This window comes from Cotesia glomerata, linkage group LG3 (assembly GCF_020080835.1).
Source record: "Cotesia glomerata isolate CgM1 linkage group LG3, MPM_Cglom_v2.3, whole genome shotgun sequence".
In the NCBI taxonomy this organism is placed as follows: domain Eukaryota; kingdom Metazoa; phylum Arthropoda; class Insecta; order Hymenoptera; family Braconidae; genus Cotesia; species Cotesia glomerata.
The window spans coordinates 7624142-7641297 of NC_058160.1; the positions used below are offsets into that span (position 1 = coordinate 7624142).

Here is a 17156-nt window from a genome sequence, read left to right on the forward strand (position 1 = left end):
TGATCATATACTGGTACATGATCATACATTGGGGCTTTTACCTTAATACTTTATTGTGCAAATATCTTAATGCTATTGGAATTTTTTTTGAAGTAAAGAAAATTTTTAAGAATAAAACTTTTTTTTTAGATTTTTTAAATGTAAATTCAAATTTTATATCTTAAAAGTGGGCACATAAATTAATTAATGATCAGTTGTTTTTTTTATTTTTATTTTTTATTGAAATTTGAGGAAAAATGTATCACTTTTAATAAAAAATGAGAAATTATAAAATGATAAATCATAAACACGATTCTTTTTAAAGGAAAACAAAATATAATAGCTGTAATTTTTTTACATTATATAGTTTTATAGTACAAAGTAACTGTTTTATACCAGAAAAATATTTTATGTTAGTAATCAAAATATGCATCGCAATTGTTAAAAACAATTTTCCTTAAAAAGAACATTTTTATTTGTTTTAAATATTTGTTATTTTGGATCGTAAAATTAGACTCAGATTGTAATAAAAAAAATTTTTTTTTTAATTGTGATCATTACCATGAAGAATTTCGGCTTGTATAAAGTTTGAGATGTAATCACCGATAATTCATACCGAAAATTCGCTTTTTATATTGTTATTAATTAGTTATCTATTAATAAATATAAAAATAGTTTAAATATATCTATAAAAATTTACTCGTTCTTAAGTACTTACAGATACTTATAATGTTATAATTAAGTCAAAACAACTGATGAAACATGTCTTTCATCGTATCACCATTTCATGATATAATTACATACGAAACTTATAATGAAATATATAAAAATATAAATAAATGTAAGGCTTTAATTTGTAATATAATTTGTTAGTTTAAGAAACAAATATGTTTATTTACTATCTATTAGCTGAATAATAAATATTACTTCTTGGAATAAACTTAAAAGTTTATTTATCACCTTAAATTACCTGAGTATATTTTATAGATTTATAAAATTTTAAAAAGTTTGAAAATTAATTAATTTTCAAGTTTATATAACAGTATTTGTTTTATACTCAATGATATCAAAATAAAATTTTTCATTATTGGAACAAAAGTAATTCTCTTTTAGCACATTAGTGCTTTTCATAAAATTTTCTAGAATATTTAAAGCTTTAAGATTTTAAAAAATTAATTAAATTATTTTTTCAAGTGTTATATGATTGAGATAATAAATGAAAAAAAAATTGGCTAGGATTTTAATCAAATTTAATTTGTGATATTTCCTAAACAATGAGCCGTCGGTAATGTGGATACTACTGCTCTTTATATCGCTGATGATGATTTAGTTGCAGACTGACAGCAGATAGATTCTGGCTTTTCAACTTTCTCAGTTAATTTGCCACAAATCTGCACCTCACAGTGATACTAAATTACGTTAGCAGATTAGCGTCAATCTAACAGCAATATTTGAATTTGAAAAATCTAAATTTGTAGTCAACTTTTAGTTGAAACTAATAATTGGATAGCAATTTTTGATCCGTATCTTTAATTATAGGTATGGAATGTCTAGTCTCCATACTTTTAGAGGTAAATAATTATACGATCTTTTTATATACATTGCCTACAGATAGTAGCAAAATTTGTAAAATTAATTAAACGACCTTGAATAACTTTTTTAAAATAATAAACAAATTCCAGACAATAATGATAGATATATTGCTCAATAAAAAAATCATAAAAAAAAAATAAATAAATAACAAAGACAGTCCAGACCAAGATTTGAACTCTAAATCTTTTGAAAAAATTCTGAGTACATAACACTAAACTCAAAAATTAAAATTTTAACCAGTAGCTTTATTTTTTTCGATTTGAACAATTAATATCAGAAAAAAAAATTTTTTTGGGTCTATACGTTTACATACATCGATAATGTATAAGATATAAGATATAATAATATTGTGACTGAAATAATATTCGAGGTCAAATTAAAGTATTAACTACTTCAGTATGCATCGTCTCATTTTATTTTAAAATATATCAAACCAAGTATTGAATGAGTCGTTAAAAAGAATACAAGAAAATAATATACTATTTCTGTAATATACCTTATAAACAGACACATAAGTAATACGTATAAATTACAGTATAGTTAATTGAAACAAACATGACATCAAGTCATTCAAATTTTAATCAGTGTCTGGTTAACGACAACTATATTCAATGCATAATTCACTAACATTATAAAATTTGAGGAATTTTTATTCTTTTTCTTTTAGTTTTTCCTCCAATGCTAATTGAATGTTTTGTTAGAAATAACTACTCAGGTATCCCTGATAAAAAAAAATTAGGAAAACGGTTGACCCTGAAGGCCATCCCTGCAACTTCCCGCTAATTCCATACGTAGGCGCTTAAAATTGCACCAATGACGTTTTTGAGCTCTTCGAGCTCAAAAATACAATTTATGGGTTATTTTGAGCTCTCCGAGCTCAAAGAGATTGCTTTCCTATGCTTTAAAGCTCTTCGAGCTCAAAAGTCTGATAGAGATTTGATAAGACACTATTTTTTGAATTTTTAAACCGCAATAACTTTTGAATGAATAAACCGATTTTTACGCGGTTAGAAACATTCGACGCAGTTTTTCAAGCCTCACAAAGAATCTTAAATTTTGAATTGATCGCGCTAGGAATTTTGGAGTTATTCCGAAAAAACACTTTTTTCGGTTTTCTATCGTTCACGATATCTCTCGAATGAATCAACCGATTTTGACCGGACTGGTGGCGATCGACGTGGTTTTTTGAGGTTAAGAGCTGATTAGTTTTTGAAATTGAACCTTTAAGCCGTTTAAAAGTTATTCCAAAAAAACCACATTTAAAAAAAAATTTTTTTTCAGTTTTTTTAAGATTTCTCAAAATCTATTGATCTGAATCATTCCAAATAGTTTTCAAAATCTAAGTTTGGTCAAGCCCTTTCGAATGGCATCAACCGCGATGAAATCGGTCAAGCCGTTCAAAAGTTATAAGCGGTTCACATACTTTCACACACACACACACACACACACACACACACACACACACACACACACACACACACACACACACACACACACACACACACACACACACACACACACACACACACACACACACACATACAGACACCGTGACAACCTCGCGGGGATAGTCAGGGAAGCTTCTTATGACCTTTAAACATCGAGATCTGATGAAAACTCGATTTTTGCAAAACGGGGTGAAAACAATAACTTCCCGATTTTTGAAAATCTTCGATTTTCTTAGCGGGAAGTTAAAAAGTATTGAGACAAAGAAAAAAGTATTAAAAAGTATTGGTTTTCTAGTCAATCCAATACTTTTCAATACTTTTTCCTTTGTCTTAATACTTTTTTTTATTCAGGGATTGTTTAATTATTGTTTATTGATACAAAAGAAAAATAAGTATATTAATTAATATTAAATTAGCTACACACTGAATTTAACTAAACAAACAATATTAAACGAGGTTAAATTGACAGAAATACAATGTTAAATTATTTGCAATAAAATGACTCTAAATCTGGACAATTGACACTTGATGGTGAAAGAGTTCAGCTCGACTAACTATAACAGAAAAATTATTAGTTACATCTAGTACTCTCAGTACTCAGTATACTCCTACTACTTCATTAAGGGTCAAGGGGTAGTGGAAACATTACCAGGTATACTGAATACAGGACTTTACAGTGAACTGTATACTATACAAACATGTATACATATTCAGGTATACTAAATTCAGTGATGTTGTCCTGTAAAAATTTTCTCTAAAATAAATCTAAATATTAATTCTAACATGTTTAAAGTAATTTTAAAACACATGCATGAGCTTTAATACACAAAAAAATTAATTGGATAAAAAAAAATTAATTGGATTGAAATATATACTTTTTGTAAGTTAAAATGCCTCAAAAAAATCTAAAAAACGGTTGACCGGCAGACCATCTCTAGAACTTCCCGCTTTTTTCGAGGTTAAAACGCTAGAAAATCTTCCTATTGGTTGATCACTGAGCTCTTCGAGCTCAAAAATTCAAAAGTTATATAAAAAAAAAAACGATTCCCAAGCGGCACAAAGTTTTTTTTGTTAATGTTTTGTTGAATTATTCAAATTTGACAATTATTAATTTTTTAACTTCTTATTGAGTGAAACCTACCAAAAAGTCAACATTTTTTTTGTGACGCTTGGGTTATTTAGAAATTTTTAAATGGATATAACTTTTGAACGCCTGGTTCGATTTTAACTTACTTGTCGTCATTCGACGAAGTTTTTTAAGTTGAAAAGAGTGTCTATGAAAGCTGGAGTTGATTAGTCAAATATTTTGAAAGTTATTTAGAAAAAACTTAAAAAAACATTTTTTTTTAATATCTTTGAAACGGCTTGATCGATTGACATCAAGATTTACACAACTCGAAGTTGATTCATTCTAAAGATATCGTGCGACAAAATTTTATTCACACACGCATACACATACACACATACACACGGCCGTGGAGATCTGATGAAAGCTCGCATTCTCAAAATCAGACCGAAATTTATAACTCGGTACTTTTGGAAATTAAATAAAATAAGATATTCAGAATATATTCCAGAATATATACTTTTTCCGCAGGGGATGTCTAATCAAGATATGAAATTGTACGAAAATTTTCTCTCTCAATATCACAAGGTTTTATTCACTTTCTATTGACTTCTTCAAACAACTATAATACAATGGTAATGAATAAAAATAACAATTTCCACTCTTATAATTTAGATGAAAAATATGAAAATATATCATGTAAGCAAACTATTCGTAACGGTGACACGATAAAATCTCTCCGAAGAAAATCTTCCCAACAAAATCTCCTCTCTAAAATCTAATTTTAAATTATAATATTATTATCTCTGACAGTTATGATGGTCTATTTCGTACAAATATACACAGAAACCATGATAAAAGGGAACAACGAAATTTTGAAGCGTATTTTGTTGGGGAGATTTTGTGGTGGAACCATCCGTAACGTGATTGGTCAAATATATGATAAGCATGACAATATAGATAATTCCATACCAAACATTCACACGCGCGCTTGCGCGCGCAACGTGTCTAGTAATCTATTAAAACGTAATATTTTTAACTCGACTTGTGAACTTGAACTCGTTAAATAATTACAATAATAAACTTTATGCGATGCGCATAGAATACATAAATTAATTTCAATAGATATTATATAGATATTATATATATATTGCTAAATAGAGCCTTCGATAATTATTAAAGAAAAAAAATAATTTTTCATGAATCAAAATTAACATTTTTTTTTTGAAAATTTTTTGTGTCTCATTGAAATTATATTATATTTACATATTGTTTATAAATTTATATTAGAATTCGAACATTATTTATGAGTAAATTAAAATGAAATAAATTTAAGCGTAAGCGAAGTCATAACTTATCATTTTTTTAGCACATTCACACATATATAGTATATATGTATGAAATATGCATTGAAACATTTATCTTGACTTGAATGCTTGCCAGCTTTTGCAGATTTGCAAACTTAAGTTGCCAAGAGTTCTTTTTAATTAAACAAAGTTTTAACATTTTCAAAACTTAATTGTGGGAGTTACAACTTATAAATAATATCTTCACTTAGTTGATTGTAATCGTGACCACACGGTTTGAGTTAGTTAATTAAATAGTTTGTTGAACAAGAACATGAACGTCAGTCATATCTAGCGAACAGTCGGTATACCAGACGTCAAAGTAAACGCACTGACGTTGATAAAATTCATAATAAAAATATTCAAGATAACTTGTGCTATTTTCTAAGTAAGTATTATTTGAAATTGTATTTGCTATCAATACTTAGATAGTAACTGTCGTGATTACAGAATTAAAAATTTATCTGAAATAATAAGTCTTTTTTTGTTGTTTGAGATAGTATCAAATAACGAGTATTTTAATTATTTTGACTCAATTTAAGTTTCTGGTGTAAAATATGGTTTGGTCTCGTCCACCGGGTGATCTAAGAGTTTGGTCTACTGTTGAAGCTGTCAAGCCGGATGGAAAAAAAATAAAATTCATAATTCAAGAAATACCTCCGAGTAGATATGAAGAAGCTCTAGATCATTTGTGCACTGTTTTCATCACAAGTGAGGCTATATGTCGAAGTATCAGTGAGTACGATAGTGAAATAAATTCTTTTTCAAAAAACAATTCCTTAAAAATCAATTCGGCCTCATAACAAAAAAGGCATAAATTTCAAGTTCGATTTTAATGATCATCGAAAAAAGTTTTTTTTTATAAAATTTTCTTTTTATAGAAAGAAAATCATATAAATGGAACTAGAATAATTTACAAATTCAACAAAAGTTAAATTCGATTAAGAGTAAAATTTTCAATAAAAAAAGCATTATGAATATACAGATCTTGCAATTATGATTAGGTATTCAATAAACTATTTGTAAAAATTGATAATTGTTTTTTTTTCAGATTTGATTGATGATGCTGAATCAGTAGCTGAAGTACGAGCTTTTTGGACAACAGCTCTCAATCAAGGAATTTCGATCGGTGCATATGAACTCGATCAAAACAATCAAATATCTAAATTTGCCGGAATGAATGTACTGATGATGGGTGATAAAGATGAAGATAAAACAATCACACCTATAACGGTGAGTCTTTTTTTACTTTGTCATAATATTTACTCTGAAGAAAAAAATCATTTTTTGAAAAGAATTTGTAATTAATCCCTTTCATAATTTATTAGAGAATATGAGAAAAAAATAAAATTTTGTTAGTTTGTTTCTTTTTTTTGATATTGAATAAACTGAATTTTTAAATTGTAAGTGGAAAAAACTAATGGTAACAGAAAATTAAACATTTGTCCGACAGTACAAAAACTTCTCTTCTATCGTTTTTTGAGAAAAAAATTTTTTATATCTTTTACACGTCTGTAGTTACTTTGTCATCAGTCAAACTGTCGTGATATTTTCTTATCATATTTTTAATTTGACAATAAATTATTTTACGTTCATACGGAAGTTTTTACAATAACATTCTAAGCATACAAGATACGTTTAATTATTATGATTTGTAAAATAATTGTCTTGTACATTGAAATATTAAATTTTAGTTATTTGTCACTAAATTAGTAATAACAATAAAAATATAATATTTTTCTTCCGTGTATTAACAATAACATTAGTTAGAGTAATAGTATATTATTACTTCATAGCAATCTATGATTTGATACGAATTATTTTTTTTAACCATACATTATGATTGCTTACAGTATCAATTATTAATGTTTGTATCAATCAATGAAGAGTAATGTAGTTTTCGTAGAATGAAAACTTCTAGAATAACCGTTTTTTTAATTTGCATTTGAATGTATCGAATAAATCAATAAAATCACAGGTACTTGGTGAATTCTTTAGTTTAAAAAACAATTTAACCGTTGTGAATTTTGTACTTTTCATTCTTTTATTATTGAGACTTCATGAAGTACTGAAAATAGTTTAAAGACAATGAATAACTTTTAAAAAAACTTCAGCATTTATCGAAATATTAAAAGCAACATATACATACATAATAATGTATCTTCCGTGACTACAAAGCTGTAACTTAATTCAACTTAATTTAATGACTGGAATACATCTAACAATTGAAGAACTCATTCGAGTACACTAGTATTTTATTTCCTCAAGTAATTTTTATTATGACCATGAAAGCAATTCTGATATTAAGTGATTATCTTATTTAACTTTATCAATAAATGTAACATTGTGACTTAAAAATACTTACTCTTTCAAAAAAAACTTCATTTTTTTCAGTGTATTTTTATGAAAAATGAAAATTTTTTAGTTGACGGAAAAAATAAACTATTATAAATAATAATCAATTAATAATGAACACTATTTGAAACAATAAAATCGTAAATTTAATTATTAATTTGTGATATTTATTATTCGAATGCTATAATTTCACATTTATGTAGCCAAAAATACCATCGCAAATAGTAAAAATAGCTATGCAAATGTCCATAAAATTGAAATGCCAGGTCGGAGTCCGAATTACTATTTGAAACACTAAAAGTTAACACAAACCTACACATATTTTATGATTTTTTTTTCTATATAAAAACCAAAATATTTTATCTAGAGTACCATGTCCAAAAGTGAAAAGCTACTTACTTTCATGCAAAACCTTTCTGCAGAAGTGGACTTTTGTAAAAAATGGGGTGTCGATTATTATCTGGGTGCTGCTGGATTAGATGTAGATACAAATTATCGTCGCCTAGGATTGGGGACACATCTGTTATTAGCGAGGTAATTACTATCTCAAATTTTACTAATTCTATTCTGCATTTTTCATGTTTGAATGTTTTAGAGATAAGATAGCTGAAGCATACAACATTCCAGTGTCATCAACATTTTTTACTTCGCCAACCTCCCAAAAAACTGCCAAAAAAGCTGGATTTGAAGTTTTCTGGGAAAAACGTTGGAACGACATTGTTGATGACAAAGGCAACGTTATTTTTCCAGGACTTGGAGATACGTATTGTAAAGTAATGGAGAAAAAATTCAAGTAAAATCTGATATAAGTAATGAAAACTTAATGTTATGTATGTGTTGTTCTAAATAAATACAACAGAATAAGAGAACAATTTGACGTTTAATTCAATTTGTAATTACATTTTAAGAAATATTTATGTAGGTATAAATAAGAAACTAAGATATTACAATGCTTAATCGTTGTATGATTAGAAAAAAAATACTTATAAGGTAAAAGCCCCAATAGATGATCACGTACCAGTACATGATCACTCCATGTATTTGTATATCTATATTCATAAATATAGGTATACAAATACATGGAGTGATCATATACTGGTACATGATCATCTATTGGGGCTTTTACCTTAAAGTTGTAAAAAAAACTATTGATAATCTTTAGCGAATTATTTTTTTTTAACTTCCCGCTAAGAAAATTGAAGATTTTCAAAGATCGGGAAGTTATTGTTTTCACCCCGTTTTACGAAAATCGAGTTTTCATCGAATCTCGACGTTTCTAGGTCCTAGGAAGCTTCCCTGACTATTCCCGCGATGGTGTCTGTATGTGTGTGTGTGTGTGTGTATGTGTGTGTGTGTGTGTGTGTGTGTGTGTGTGTGTGTGTGTGTGTGTGTGTGTGTGTGCGTGTGTGTGTGGATGTATGTAAACCTCTCATAACTTTTGAACAGCTTGACCGATTTGATCGTGGTTGGTGCCATTCGAAAGGGCTTCACTAAACTTAGATTTTGAATATCCTTTGGAACGATTCGGACCAGTAGCTTTCGAGAAATCCCAAAAAAACTAAAAAAAAAAATCTTTTCAAATGTAGTTTTTTTAGAATAACTTTTAAACGGCTCGATGGTTCAATTCCAAAAACTAATCAGCTCTCAACATCAAAAAACCACGTCGATCGCCGCCAGTCCGGTCAAAATCGGTTGATTCTTTCGTGAGCTATCGTTGACGAAAGAAAACCAAAAAAAGTGTTTTTTCGGAATTACTCCGAAATTTTACGTTGTATCAATTTAAACTTAAAGATTCTTCATGATGCTGAAAAAACTGCGTCGAATGCCACCAACCGCGTGAAAATCGGTTCAGTCATTCAAAAGTTATTGCGATTTGAAAATTCAAAAAATAGTGTTTTATCAAACTCCTATCAACTTTTTGAGCTCGAAGAGCTCAAAAGCGTGCAAAAGCTATTTTTTGAGCTCGGAGAGATCAAAATAACACACAAATTGTATTTATGAGCTCGAAGAGCTCAAAAATGTCATAAGTGCAATTTCAAGCGTTTAGGTATAAAATTGGCGGAAAGTTGCAGGTATGGCCTTCAGGGTCAACCGTTTTCCTAATTTTTTATTTTAAGAATATTATCACCATTGTTAGAAAGAATAATTTTCTTTAAGTAGAATTACAAATTTTCCAACAGCAATTTCATTAACTAAAAAAATAAAAAAATATAAGCGAAAATTTCTTTACCTACTTTTGTGTATGAAACATAAACTTTCATAATACTTTCTTTAAACCGAAAGCTTTTTAGATAACAAAACTACCAAGAGTAGTCGACCATTAAGACCATAAGATCTTCTTATCAAAATTTCAAATATGTAGAAATGGAGTGGGAGTTGTAGGTTATCAGTAACAGTAAGTAGTGTTAAAAATCATCTGTACTGTTGATACCGAAACAAGCTCTGCTGCATTATCGAATATTAATAAAAAAAAAAAAAAAATAAATATTTCTTGGTTGTTTGAATAACAGTCAGTAATATGTGATATAATTCGTATCATAACTTAACTAGTGTTACCATTATTTTCACTGAATTTAAGTTACTTGTGTAAAAAATGGTTTGGTCTCGTCCACCGGGTGATCCAAGAGTTTGGTCTACTGTTGAAGCTGTCAAGCCGGATTGAAAAAAAGTGAAATTCATAATTCAAGAAATACCTCCGAGTAGATATGAAGAAGCTCTAGATCATTTGTGCACTGTTTTCATTACGAGTGAACCAGTATGTCGAAGTATCAGTAAGTACAATGAAGAAAAAAATTCTTTTTAAGAAAATAATTACTTAAAAATAAATTCGGCTTTTTAATGAAAAAAGCATAAATGAAAACACAAATTTCGAGTTCAATTTTAATGATTGTTAAAAAGGGTTTTTTTTTATAAAATTTTCTTTGGATATAAGGAAGATTATGTACATAAAAATAGAATAATTTATAAATTCGATAAAAAGTAACAGTAAAATCATCAAGAAAGAAAATATTATGAATAGACAGATCGTGTATTTATGATCAGATATTCGACCAACTATTTGTAAAAATTAATAAATTGTTTTTTTTTTTTTTTTTTCAGATTTTATTGATGATGCAGAATCAGTAGCTGAAGTACGAACTTTTTGGACAACAGCTCTCAATCAAGGAATTTCAATCGGTGCATATGAAGTCGATCAAAACAATCAAATATCTAAATTTGCCAGAATGAATGTATTGGTGATGGGTAATAAAGATGAAGATAAAACAATCACACCTATAACAGTGAGTCTTTTTTTGCTTTGTCATGATACTTACACAGAACAAAATAAAATTTGATAATGTATGACCAAATAAAGTGTAAAATAATATCGAATTAATTGCAAAATATTGTAATTGAATCGTTTGAGAGGGGATGCATGGATGTATGATAGTAAGTGCATATGAAAATATGCGACTGTACCTGGTAACAAATTTGCTAGTGAGTGTATGTATAAGCATCACATCTTCTACAAATATTAAGTAATCATATTGTTCTTTTTTACTTAAAAATGCTTATTCTGTCAAACATTTTTTTTTTTCGATATTGTAATGCATTATAACGATTTCCAATTAAAAATAAAAATATTCTATCCAGAGTACCATGTCCAAAAACGAAAAGCTACTTACCTTTTTGCACAACCTCTTTGCAGAAGTAGACTTCTGTAAAAAATGGGGGGTCGATTATTATCTGAGTGCTGCTGGATTAGATGTGGATACAAATTATCGTCGTCTAAGATTGGGGACTCATCTGTTATTAGCGAGGTAATTACTATCTTATATTTACCTAATTGCACTCTGTATTTATCATGCACAAAATGCTCGAGAAATCTATTCCGAAGTCTTGAGCTCCAAAACACAACTTTTATACCTTTTCGAGCTGGAAATTCTAGTGGCTATTGAGATCATACTTGTTTGAAAATTTTTAATTGCGATATCTTCCGAACGAATCAATCAAATTTTTCGATAACGATATCTCACGAACGAATAAACCGATTCTGACCGGCCCGGCGGTGATTGACGCAGGTTTCTATATTCTATAAAAGAACTCAGAACATGCATTTAATCAGACATAAAATTTCGGAGTAATTCGAAAAGATCACTTTTTTTTATTTTTTTCGTCAACGATATCTCACGAATGAATCAACCGATTTTGACCGGCTTGGCGGCGATCGGACATAGTGACTATTTATAATGTAATTTTTCCCTTTTGCTTTTTTACGTGCAGTCGGCTCCACATCGGACATCATGTCGCGCAAGGCCGGAATTTCAACTTTCGGCCCGTGTAGTGTTATATACTATTTCGATCGTTTCGGACATGCTGATGCTTTATCTTATGAGTCGTAATTACTGAAATAGAGTAGGAGTGACACGTTATAAGTAACAATAAGTAGTATTAAGAATTTTATGTACATACTATCAATACCTAAACCGACTCTACAGTGGTAACAACCAAACATTAATCTATAAAAATAACCATTCATTTATTAACTAAAACAATAACGTCAGTATCATTTTACAAAATTCCCATAATAATAAGCTGACAAGTAGTGTTTCTATTGCTTTTTCAACTACATTTTAGTTATTTTAGTTATTGGTGTAAAACATGATTTGGTCTCGTTCCCCGAGAAATCCAAAAATTTGGTCTACTGTTGAAGCTGTCAAACTAAATGGAACAAAAGTTAAATTCATAATTCAAGAAATATCTCCGAATAGATACAAAGAAGCTCTAGGTCATTTGTGCACTGTTTTCATCACAAGTGAAGCGATGTGTCGAAGTTTGAGTAAGTACATTGATGCAATAAATTATTTTTATAGTAACATTTAAATAAAAATAAATTTTGTTTTACGTCAGATAGATATGGATTATAACATAGATTTCGAATTAACTTTCAATAATTGATGAATTGCGTTTTTCGATCATTTTTTCTCCAAATGAAAAAAAAATGATATTTGTGAAACTATTGTTGCAAGTAAATTATTAATTAATCAATTTAGGGTTACGTTCTGGATTTTCCAGCTCATATTTTTATAATTTACCAGGCAGGTGTCTATAGGAGATCTATAGATTCCAGGCGCACCCTGCTCTTAGATACTCTATAAATTTTTAGAATAATTATTAAGGGTATTATATTTAAAATAATACACACGATTATATAAAATTAAAGTAAATTGTTTAATTAATTATATAATTTGGGCCAGATGGCACCGGACATACGTCCGGAGCCCCAAGATGATTGTCGCCTGATTGCTCAGGGCAGACTGCTCTGGATTTGCATCCAGTACAATAGATTTTAATAATTAAATGTCGCAACGCCGCATCTCAGGTTACCCTAGTGAACACCATCGAGGCCCGAATCTCATGCAGCGTCATGAGTTTTGAATTCGAGTCGCGATGGCGTTCGCAGAATTTCTTTATCTCCTCGTCACTCCGTTAAATAATTCTTGCAACGGAATGATCGAGGTTTTATTTAATAAAAATAATTTCTAAGAACCGTCAAATAAATTTCGAAATTCGCTAGAACGTTACATTAGCAATAATAAAATTCAGAAAAGAATCATCAAGAGACAAAATATATTATAAATGTACAAGTCCTCGATAAATGATCAACAGACTGGATAGAGTCTGGCGCCAAGTTCCGTTCTCAAGCCAGACTACCGAGTGTGTATATACCGTAAGCAGAACGGTTTTTTGAGGTTACAAATTTTTTTTCAAATTTACTTTGATTTTTTTTTTTATGATATTTTATAATAGTAGTTCATGCTTTTTATTACGCGTATTACTTGATTATTATCAATTATCTTTATAATTTCTATTTAAAATTATTAAAAATAATCAGCACAAACTATAGCGATCCAGATTTTTAGATTTTAACTTTTTTCTTATGTAAAAAAAGGACGGCCAGAGACTAAATAATATAAGGATACATGCTAATCTTATGATAGATGGGAAACTACAGTGAAAAAAAGATATTTGACAGCTTGCAATTACACACGCCAGGCGGCGCAAGAATAACTTTTCCATGAACTATAGCTTAAAGGGGATAGTTTGCCACCGGAAATGTATTAAATTAAAATTGTCAATTTTTATTATAATTACAAAAAATACTGAAATCCGAACAAAAACAGTTTCATTGTAAAAAAATCACGCCAAGTCCACGTTCATAAAACTATTAAGAAAAAAAATTTTTATTTCTTTACAAAAAGATATAAAATAAAAAATTAAAAAATCCAAGTAACCGATATGGTTGTATATGATTTTCGGAAATTAAAAAAAATTTTGTTGTAAATTTAAAAATTAAAAGAAACAATTTTGGAACGTACTTGGTGTGCGTCATTGTGTACTTCATTTTTTTTAAAAAGACCGAGTAGATAGATTTTAGGAATTTCATAAAAAGAGAAATATTTCTTAACCACGCACACTAAATACGTTAAGAGGTAATAACGGTTAACGGAGAACCGGTTAACCGTTTCCTCGGTTATTGTCAAAATACCAAGTATTGTGATTATCAAAATACTTTTTTCTCAGTGTAGATATGTCAAACGCAAGATATGAGCTCGAAGAGCTCAAAAGCACAGAACAGCGACCGCTTTGAGCTCGGAGAGCTCAAAATAACACATAAATTGTAATTTGGAGCTCGATAACGTTACAAGCGCAATTTCAAGCGCTTAGATATGGAATTAGTGGGAAGTTGCAGGGATGGCCTTCAGGGTCATCCATTTTCCTAATTTTTATGTTATTTATTTACAATCAGCAAGTTGTCACAATTGGAGATTAATATTTCTGTGACATGCGGCTAATGTTTATTTATTTTAATTAAAAATAAGTGACTGAATTCAGGGAGAACTACTCGTATGCAATATCATTGTGCTGAATTATTTATTTTTATCATTATATTGGCAGTACTTTTATCTCGGATAAAATTTTATCTCGAATTGAAAAACTGGCCCTATGAATGCTTATATTTAAACAGATTTTTACAAAGTAAATATAAAAAAAAACTCATCATTTTATGCAAAATGAATCAAAATTTATTTATAATAAGCTTGAGCTCAGTACAAACATTTTATTAGATTAGAAGCTATAATTTTGATTCATTTTTTACGGGTCGATTGTTTTTACTGTAAAGCGGTAATTTTTCTTCACATGATAAGATTTACTTTATTAACTTTTTTCCACATAAATTCATATGAAATTGAACGAAAATTTATTTTATCTGTCAGTCTTCAAATAAATTAATATTTCAACAAATAACTATTTTTTTAGCTTTCAGATTCATAGTATGAATTTACATATATAATATATAATAAAGTTTGGAAAATCCGAAAGTGCACGCCTCATAATGCTCATTCATTTTTTAAGAAAAAAATTAATTGTGTAATTGATTAAAAAAAAAAAAAAAAAAATTATAATTAAGTAATTTCTTACAGAGTATTTTTTATTTGTTTTTTTTAAATATCAGCGCCCTTTTTTCTTGTCATATGCGCACGCAGTCTAAAAAAATCTAGCTTGATCAAGTGGCGCCATAGTTTTCACGTGACAAATAAGAAAATTTCGTTTGGCTTTGTACGATTGTATCGTAGTGAATTTTAATAAAAATTCAATTAAAAAAAAAATACGTAAACTAGGCCACTGATATGAAATACGGACCCAGTTTATCGAATTCTTAAACTAATAAAAAAGGTCCGGTCTTGAAATATTAATTTGTTCGGGAGTAATCGTTGGTACATCCAAAATGGAGTGACATCCGGACGTCCACGTAAAATTTTTTTCAAAACGTTTTTTTTTTTCAAAATAGCAACATGATATGATTTTAGAAAGTAAAAGATGGTTTAATTTAAGTGTTTTTTCGGTGTACATCTACTTATATCATTGTATAAGTGTAATATGGTTGTGATAGAGGCATTTAAAGATCACAAAATTGCTTGACCTTGACGAGTCGAGTATAAAGCACAAACTAACAAACTAAAACAAACTAAAATAAAATAATAAGTGTTTACCCAAACTAAAATAATAAGTTATTTACTTTTTACAATTTTTTTAGTTTTATTAAAAAACAGCAGAAGTCAATCAAGTTCAAACAGTGTGGTGCTGAAATGATTACTTATTGAAATTAATAATTTTATTTTAAATATTTGTTGCAGAGGCACTATCCAAATAAATACCGAAATGTGCAGATCAATCCAGCAAGTGTAACAATACAGTGTATAGAGGATAGAGGCAAAGTCTGTCTTATACAAAATGGCTTCTATGGTTTTTTTAATTTGTATTTTATTTTTTTTTACCATAGCTTTAAAAAATAAGTACAATAACATAGTTAGTAAGAAAAAATTTGTTACAAGAAAAATAAGCATACGGTATTATCGTAAGACACATCATATGATGACAAACCAAAAATTGTTTTTATAAAATTATTGTTCAAGTTGTTTAAGGACATTTGTTACTTATGTAAATATGATTTTGAAAGCAAAAAAATAAATGACCTTTTTAAAACCAAAAAAAGACCCACATTCTGTGTACAGCGACAGCAACTAATCCAACTGCTCCAAACAATAAATTTCCTAACCCAGTAGCACCTAATGACTGTAATGTCGCAAACAACGATCCAGACTGTAAAAAATTAATTGATCAATTAAAATTATTAGCAGTTACTAAATTAAAATTTTAAAAGCTTACCACTACTGCTGGGCCTTGCCAACTAGCGGCCAATGATCCTTTGATTATTCCTGACATTCCGAATCCCAAAAGTGGCAATGCACTAGCTCCTGCGATACAGCCAAGTACAGCACCCATTATTAATCTACTTTATATTTATATACGTAATATGTTGTATATGTCAAATTTTAATTTATGTGCAATAAATATGCTTTAATATGAAAATGGATGTAAGCACGGAAATTTATACACGATATACGCTTACAAGTATTGTTATTACAAGTGCCGAAACACGACTATAGTCAGACCAAAGAGTATAAGATATCTTATACTCTTTGAGTCGGACTATATAGTAAATAGCGAAGTAACAATGTATGAGTTTGTTTCTATTTAAATGGGAATCCCCGATCTGTATCCTAACTCAGAATAAAGATCAGGAATTCCCATTTAAGGTTGTACGGACACTAATGCACTTTTGAAGATCAGAAGCTAATTTTTTTATATGTTATAAATAGCTATCTTATACGTCTAAATTAATTTTTTGGAAAAGATTAGTCGAAGGGTTATTGTTTAATAAATTATTAAAAAATAGAAATTTAACATGTAGGTTATAGAGACTGTTGACGAGATGCACATTTATCGATTTATGTGGCTAATCCATAGGAAGATTAAAAAACA

At 28.9% G+C, this 17156-nt stretch overlaps 2 protein-coding genes and 1 long non-coding RNA gene across 3 annotated transcripts; 2 read left to right on the forward strand and 1 right to left on the reverse strand.

Annotated features, from left to right (window-relative positions):
* The first annotated feature begins 5524 nt into the window (after positions 1 to 5524).
* LOC123261030 lies at positions 5525 to 8656 on the forward strand. The gene is made up of 5 exons (XM_044722504.1): positions 5525 to 5820; positions 5975 to 6167; positions 6484 to 6665; positions 8155 to 8321; positions 8383 to 8656. Exons 2-5 carry the CDS (start codon positions 5990 to 5992, stop codon positions 8582 to 8584), a joined length of 729 nt encoding a protein of 242 aa, XP_044578439.1. The 5' UTR covers positions 5525 to 5820; positions 5975 to 5989; the 3' UTR covers positions 8585 to 8656.
* Positions 8657 to 12248: 3592 nt separating this feature from the next.
* On the forward strand, positions 12249 to 16317 carry LOC123261048. Its single transcript, XR_006508598.1, has 3 exons — positions 12249 to 12267; positions 12405 to 12606; positions 15968 to 16317. It is a non-coding gene; the product is annotated as an uncharacterized LOC123261048 (long non-coding RNA).
* On the reverse strand, positions 16057 to 16779 carry LOC123261043 (interferon alpha-inducible protein 27, mitochondrial-like). Its single transcript, XM_044722516.1, has 2 exons — positions 16500 to 16779; positions 16057 to 16433 (listed from the first exon to the last, which is right to left on the reverse strand). The coding sequence occupies exons 1-2, from the start codon at positions 16614 to 16616 to the stop codon at positions 16311 to 16313; spliced, it is 240 nt and encodes a 79-aa protein (XP_044578451.1). The 5' UTR covers positions 16617 to 16779; the 3' UTR covers positions 16057 to 16310.
* Between the last annotated feature and the right edge of the window lie 377 nt (positions 16780 to 17156).